At 48.4% G+C, this 7,890-nt stretch overlaps 1 protein-coding gene across 1 annotated transcript in view; it reads left to right on the forward strand.

Annotated features, from left to right (window-relative positions):
- The window catches only part of LOC139050174 (uncharacterized), a 28,702-nt gene extending 21,754 nt beyond the window's left edge, over positions 1–6,948 (forward strand). The window contains exons 4-6 of the mRNA XM_070526382.1: positions 2,827–3,233; positions 3,803–4,178; positions 5,299–6,948. Coding sequence (XP_070382483.1) covers positions 2,827–3,233; positions 3,803–4,178; positions 5,299–5,601 — 1,086 coding nt within the window. The 3' untranslated portion in view covers positions 5,602–6,948. The remainder of the gene's footprint in view (positions 1–2,826; positions 3,234–3,802; positions 4,179–5,298) is intronic.
- The last annotated feature ends 942 nt before the right edge of the window (positions 6,949–7,890 follow it).

Genomic DNA, 7,890 nt, shown 5'->3' on the forward strand with positions numbered 1-7,890 from the left:
ACGCTGATTCTCGCGCTCTCCAGTCCGACCTTAATGTCATTGAAACTTGGCGTAATAATTGGCTAATGTCCCTCAACGTAAAAAAAATGTCGCTACTTACTTTCCATCGTCACCAATCATTTATTTCAGCTAATTACATTATCGCCGGTTCTGAAATATGTGCCGTGACTTCTTATAAGTACTTAGGTATTAAATTCTCCAATAACCTCGGTTGGTCCTCGCACATTTGCAGCATTAGCAATGATTCCAATGGTGCACTATGCTACCTGCGCCGTAATCTACGTGTTGTTCCGCCCTCTGGTAAAATACTAGCTTATTTAACAAACGCTCTACCCAAACTGGAATACGCATGCTCAGTGTGGGACCCACTCCAAACTAACCTGGAAACAGCACTAGAATCCATACAGAATCGTGCAGTAAATTTCATTCATCCTGACTACTCTTGCCACACTAGCGTTACTAAACTTAAGTAATCTTTGAACCTTCCAACCCTTGAGCAGCGCCGCAGAACAGCAAGAGTGTGCCTCTTTTACAAATTCTATCCCTCACTGCTTCACAAGACCGACATCAAGCCTGCGCATCGCACTTCATCCCGTCATAGCCATTCAAAGGCTGTTTATCCCCCTCCAGCTCGCACCTCCGCTCATCTTAACTCTTTCTTCGTTCCAACAGCGATGGACTGGAATCATCTACCTGCTGAAGCGGTGCACCACTCCAGTCATTCATCGTTCAAGGCGTTCATTGAAAATATGATCTAAATATGCCTACCCCTCATGTAAAACCCCAAATGGGGTATTTGAGGTACCAATAAATACATAAACAAATAAACAAACAAGCGAATAAATAAATAAATAAATAAATAAATAAATAAAACACTGCAGCTGACAACTAAATACCTGGGTAGGCGAGCATTTCCGTCATATGGCAATGAAGGTGCTGAACGTAAATCTGTAAAGCATGCAGAGCTACTTGTTCCAGAGCTGCCCGGAGTATGGCACACGTTCAGGCTGTCGTGCGTGGATCACGTTACTGTCATAGTTTTCCGTCAGCTGATCTTGCCCATCTTCAGCTGCCATCGCATCGAGGCACAGACTGTTTGAAATGCTACCACACTGGCTTGCAGATCCATCATTAGCTATCAGTTCAGTTGCCGCCGCGTTAGCACAGGCTGTCTTGGAAGAGACGCTTTGGTGGTTTGCGGCATTTCGCGCAGCTGTAAAAACTTTTTCAAAAGCAAGAGTTAACAATCAAAGTGAACACAGGCAGCCCCTGATCTTTATATTTGCAGGCCATAGCATGACATAGAGATTTTATGCTGGCTGATCTCAGCGTCGCCATCATTTGGATTTCAGTCTGAATGATCGCAGTGTTGCCATCGTTTGTAGCATGAAACGCTAGTGACAAGTGAAGTGATACCACTATTTTTGTGGAGGACAGTGTTGTGGAATTACCACTGCGGAGTTGAAATTACTTCGGAACCAGGCTTGAGGGGGTGCTGCTTCATGGAATGTCTTAATTCTTCATTTTCTTTTATGCGAAGCATATTACGAGAGCTAAGCCCAGCTCCTCAGGCGCGGCGGTGTCGCCTTGAATACCACGTGACACCGTGACGTCACGACAGAGGAGAAGTGGCTTTGGCTCAACTCTTGCAAGATGGGCTGGGTGGGAATCGAACCAGGGTCTCCGGAGTGTGAGACGGAGACGCTACCACTGAGCCACGAGTACAGTGCTTCAAAGCGGTACAAAAGCGCCTCTAGTGAATGCGGTGTTGCCTTAGAAACGAGCTGTTGCTAAGGCTCAGGCGTGCGTCGCTTGCTCAGGCGCACATTTCGTTGCCGCGCCGAACGCTGCGTTGCTCGACGCTCACAGCGTCCAATGCGGGGCGTCCAAGGCGAAGCAGAGTAACGCATGAGTTGTTTCTTCGTATAGCCGAACCAAATATAGCCAAGCAACAGCAGTTCACCAGGCTAAACAGTGGTTCAACAACTAAAATAAAGGCTAGTATGCTTCGCATCCTGGGCTTAACCTTACCTAAGCCACAGCCATTTTTAATTACTGCTGCATAAGTGAGTCGTATCACTGCAGGTAGGGCCTGAGAGTGAGCATAAGCATTTTTAGACTGCAATGAGATTGAATGAAAATTAGAGCGCAAGCTTATATTTGCCGAAAGTAGTCCTAATCGCCATCTGCCAGAAATGTTCACTTCTGTGGTCTACATCCATTGTACATCACTCACTCCCCCCCCCCGCCCCCCCACACACCATACCTCCCGAATATCCAAGTCATGCCTCGGGTGAAATTCTACATATAAGATTTTTCTTGCGGAGGTTTGCTAAAGGGTATCTACAATAACCACTGACAAGCATGAATTTTTGAAAGAATTGAGAACCCACAATCTCGCATTGATACTGTTGTCAATATTTTGTCAGTATTTTGCTGAAGCATCAAGCCACTTAAATTTATTACTATATCAAATGCTAATTGGACTTAGACTTGTGTGCGTCTCCTATCTGGGATCGAGGCTTACGTAACCTTGCAGATGCAATAGAGTCTCTTCAGAATCGCTCAGCTCGCTTTGTCGTATCAAACTACTCCTGTACTGCCAGTGCTTCGCAGATGAAATCTAATCTTGGCCTTCCGAACTTGCTCTTAAGAAGAAAAAATTCACGTCTTTGCCTATTCCATAACATTTTTCTTCAACCAGTCACTGAAACACAAAGTTTTATCGAAACCATCATCAATTTTTTGTCTTTTTTTCCCTCGGTGTTCTCGAGAGGCAAGATCGCAGCTCGTGCTTATGCGCACCGCACGCACGCGCGCGCCCAGATCGAGATCGCCACCGACCACGACGAGTACTTCAAGCAGATGATCGAGCTGATCAAGACGAAAGAGACCATCGTCGAGCTCATCATAGGCTGGATGGCCGTCCAGTTCACCGCGCAGTTCGCCAACCGACAGCTCATCGCCAACCACTACAACACTCTGGCGGGCGTTGAGGAGCTGCACCGGAGGGACTGCTTCGCCTTCGCCAGCTACCTCATGGGGGCCGCCCTGTTCCTGCCATTCCTGGAGCGCGTCTACACCGAACCGGTGCGCACAGACGCGCGGCGCATCGCGAAAGAGGTGCGTCGCGTCATGTACCAGAAGCTCGATCGTGCCACCTACCCGTGGGCCGAACTCGACGTGGTCTTCAGGTACATGGAGATAGCCCGAGTGGACGACATCGAGGCGAGGTTCGGAACCGCGTGACGCCTTATAGTAAAGTGAATGCGAAGTGAAAGCGTTTTAGCTTTGCGGCGGTACGCTGCGGTGTGTGCTCTAAGCCCAGAGGGGATGCAGCCTCACCGCTCCTATAATTGCCTATGTACCGCGCCTCACGAGGAATAGTCGGGGTGTGAAAAACCAGCGGCAAGTGAACCGAAAACCGGGCTGAATCCTTTTTTCGAACCTTCAACCCCAAGCTAAGCGGCAAAATTTTTCAGCTGTTAAGCAAGCGTGGCAGCTCGTAGAGCGCCACGCAGTAACCATAAAATAAGGGATTAAAAAGTCTATTTGCAACGACAATTGGGAGTTTTAATTTTTGAACACCCAAAAAACCCGACCGCAGGGAGTTGTACTCTCTTGTACTCTTTTGTAGTCCTTAAAATATGTACATTCTCGTACTAATTTTCCTTTATATTTAGGAGTACAAAAGCACGGAAGCACTAAAGGGTGCGATGTTTTCGGCACTCGACGGCACTTGGGTGTGCTAGTTTTAAAATTACCTCTTGTTGAAATTTCGGCGCTTCCTTCCTCGAAACAGGTTCTCGAAATACCCGGAAATGGAGGCGAGCTTCTTGAAGAATCTGCGTGACGCAACCGTCGGCCAACCGACGGTTAAGGCCAACCGTCGGGCGGACATCGATGACATCGGCGCGATGCCACAGCCATGGTTGTTTGAAAATCACTTCTACCACCCGCATAATAAGCACGACCGCATCGACTACGCCCTCAAGCCGTCCATTTTGATGACGCCTATGTACCACATGACCGCGCCTATGCCGGTGCGCCTAGGCACCTTCGGCGTCGAAGTGGCCAAGGCAACGATCGAGTCCTACATGGAGCTTCGATTACAGGGCCATGGGACAGATCCCCTGGAACAACTCCAAATCTGCTTCTTCGACGTGAAGGATAAGCAGGTTGGTATGGCTCTAGGACATCTCTGTTGGCCAGGTGGTGCATTTCTGTTCACAAGGTGTGTAGCGGAAATGGACGCGACCACCCAAATATGCATGTACACAGGTCATGTCAACGCATCCTGGTGTGATTGTGTTTCTTTTTCTGCCCATCATGTTAACATGTAGGTTAGAGCTTTTTTAATCCCAGCACACGGGGTACAAGACACAGGGCACGCCTGGGTTACCAGTACCTCCAAGCTACTAGGCACACTTGTTGGGAGCTCGGTTTAGCGGAGGCAAGGACTACACGTTTGGACAACCCGAGAATGGAGAGTCTACTGTCTCCAAAGAAAGCAGGTTTGCGTAGTGCTAGTGGGGATGCCCCTGTCTTAAAGCCGCTTCGGTTCGAGCAGGGGCACTACGAAGTGACGGACGGTCGCTACAAAGGCTCCTCCCCCTCCCTTCAGAATGCCGGAGGCTTCGGTGTGAATGGTCACTGGAATGAAGAGTTATTGTTGAAGGTAGGCTGGGTTCACGTGGTCGCACGACACTGTCTCTTCTTTGCCGCGAACCACACGAAAGGGGCCTTGGTAGGGAGGAGGCAGTGGGGGCTTGGTAGAGTTGCGTACGAAGTTACGGACGATCGCTACACAGTTACAGAATGCGCACCCTTGGCAGTGCTCATGATATACTCCAACCATAGAGCGACCAAGGGTCTGGATATAAAGGGCTCGATAGAGCATCGAGGAAGACGAGATGAAGTTCGAGCTCCGTGGTAAACAAGTTGATTTCTTGGGCATTTGTTATTTAAGTGGTTGACCCCCTGAGGTAATCAATATGCCCAGTAACCTCGGGCTTCAGTACCTTAGAGTTAATCCTAATCGAAGATGACAATACAAATTTGCTCTTTTTTTAAAGATCCATCAAATCGTAATTTCTGACCGCAGTGACGTAGCCAGGATTCCATATTTGTGGGGAGACACGCACTTGATGGACGGCGGCGCCCGGAGACAGTGGGTTTTGTCGCACGTTCTTTCAAACCCCCACCCTATAATTTTAGGCCCGTTGCCTCCCCCCCCCCTCGCCCCTGAATGCTGGCGCGCGCCATAATTGACGCTTGTGTTTTTCCACGCTATTCCAGCGACAAGAGGAGCGCACTCCCCAATGGATCAGTGTAGTGGAGAAAAACATGGTGGATAGCTTAGCCCTGGACATCGCGCTCTTGGTGCTCAAGCTTGTACCATCCTTCGACGAGGACCGGCTGCAGGATGTGCCGCTCACAGGCCACCAGCTCTTCTACGCCGTCCACTGTTACAGGCACTGCGCCGAAGAGAATGGCATGTCATTGTGCAACGACCCCCTGAAGCACAAGGAGGACTTTGCGAACGTCTTCTCTTGCCCGCCGTACAGCAACATGCGATTGGTGAAGTGTCCGAGCTTCTGACACGGGAAACTTGCACGGCACTGTATACCGCGTGGCAGATCGCGATATAGTTTTTTTTTCTGTAACTATTATAACTGTGTTCACAAAACTGCGCTTCAAGCTCTCAGCATGTTTCGGACATATGGACAGTGTTAACACATTTAGCGAACGTGTATAGGTTTGGCCTGGGCTGAAGTTCTTGTTTCCCCCAGGTGATCAAAATACACAGTCATGCGAAGCCGCCCCGCTAGGCCGATGACGGAAAAAATAAAGTAACAAACAGGCTGCACTTTCCCAGCGGTAATCCTTCCGAGATCATTCCATTCACACGGAAGGCTTAAAGAAGTGTTCTGGATGAAACCGTTTACCATATACATGATGAGCTGGCGTAAATGTTTACGCTTGTCGCGTGCGAAGTGCAATTTCTTTTTTCGTTGCATGACTTGTAAAACTAAGTCCTCATCGCATTTGCCGCAGAACAGCAAGTGTGTTTTTGGTGTGGGTTACGTACAGCGCAGCCGAGATCCCGCGAGTCACGTCAGCCAGCCAATGGGGAATGAAAAGCGGCTGTACGTTTCCCAAATGCCCCTCATTATGGCGCGCTAATCGCTGTGATCTTTCCATTCACAGGGGGTATGGATCAGCAGTTGACGATGAGACAAACCGCGCATTCATTGCGAATGTCGTTCCCGACTGTGTGGTGTGACCCGTTAGATAGTTTTCGGCTCACTGCTGGCATTGGACAGAGGTTGTACCGCGTGTTTTTATACCGCGTGTTTTTCTCGGGATGAACATCTGCCCCCTTGCCCCGCCCAGCCTTTTTTGTAGTTTTTCGTCATTCGCTAGATACGCCGTGTCTATACTATCGTATTCGTTTTTGATGCTCAACTATGCGTACGTTTGAATGCATATGTACCTCTTTCTAATCTTCGGCACGCGTATGTACGCGCTAGCTATTCCTCTTCATGCTATTCTGAAAGTGTTCCGCCTTTGCTGTTGCTTTTTTTTGGTGTAGCAGAATGCCGTATAAGTCACGTGACCATATGGTGTTTGTGCCAAGAACTCTGCGCAGTCCTGAACTCTTCCTGTGACGCGTATGCGTATGAAAATTGACTTTGCAGTGATAGAACGCGCAAGGAGCCTTGCGAGTGTGACCGCTACTTTCTACTTTTGTTTTTCACGAGCAAATCTTTTGCAGAGAACGGACTCTTGTTCTCCTTTTCGCATCAATGTGGTACGTGTCTAATCCATAGTGCACATACAGACTATGAGTGTCAACGGGGTGGTGCGTAAGCTGTACAGTACCGCGCGGTCTATTTACTCCGCACTTTCAGTACGAGTTTATTGGTATTTTGTACCCAGATGATGACAAAAAGGAAAAAAATACCTTACGTGTGCGGTTTCACAAACGGCTTGTCGTCATCGATGCTATAACGAACCGCTCGTTTGTCGAGACCTTGGGCTTGTTTAGTGCATTGGTGATTGGTACGTTGGAGCCTTGATAGCTTTCAACCACTGCATAATATTGATAGGCCACGCCATGGCTCTTTAATACCGTACTACCGCCGATCACCGGTCGTTAAACTATCGGCGGTTCTACCCTTGTCGCTTTGTCATTCTTTGCGCACCTTGCGCGGATTTCCGGACGAATCGTTAACAGAGGCGTCACGCTTACCGTGAGTGCAGGCGCGAGAGTTTATGAAAGACGCGAGAACGATAGAGCGGTGTTGACGTAGTTCCCGCATGAACCCTCCGTGACGCCGTGAGCTTGGACGGCATCAGCGCCGGCCTGTAGCTATTCGTTTTATTAGTGAAAATGAACTACGCTGTATTCTAAAACATCGAAAGAGGGAAGTTGGGTAGTCTTGAGAGCTTTTGCTGGTCGCCAAAAGGACCGCACTCCGAGAACATACCTTGAAATCAACGACGTCACACTGACGTACCGGCGCTTGGGTTTCCAACGCCAACTTTCAAGAAACGAAACTTTCGCCTTCAAGAATCGGTTTCCCGAAGTTATAACCTGAAATTGATAAGGTTATAAGAACAGTGGCCATTAGTTGTGAAAAGGCACATTAGAATAGAAAAATGTTGACTGTGTTGATGAAAATGGAGACTAACGCGCATAACACAAATGAAAATACATTTGGCGAAAGAGCTTTATGAATTAAATCGCGTCGACCTTTGCACGAAGTCCTGAATGACAGAGTGAACCTTCCCGTCACTCTATCTAATGGCATCTTCGGATGGTCATTTAGTAGTGCCTAATACCACACCCGCGAGCAGCGTTGTCTTTACAAGCATTTACAAAGA

The sequence above is a fragment of the Dermacentor albipictus genome, chromosome 9 (genome assembly GCF_038994185.2).
Source record: "Dermacentor albipictus isolate Rhodes 1998 colony chromosome 9, USDA_Dalb.pri_finalv2, whole genome shotgun sequence".
Classification (NCBI taxonomy): domain Eukaryota; kingdom Metazoa; phylum Arthropoda; class Arachnida; order Ixodida; family Ixodidae; genus Dermacentor; species Dermacentor albipictus.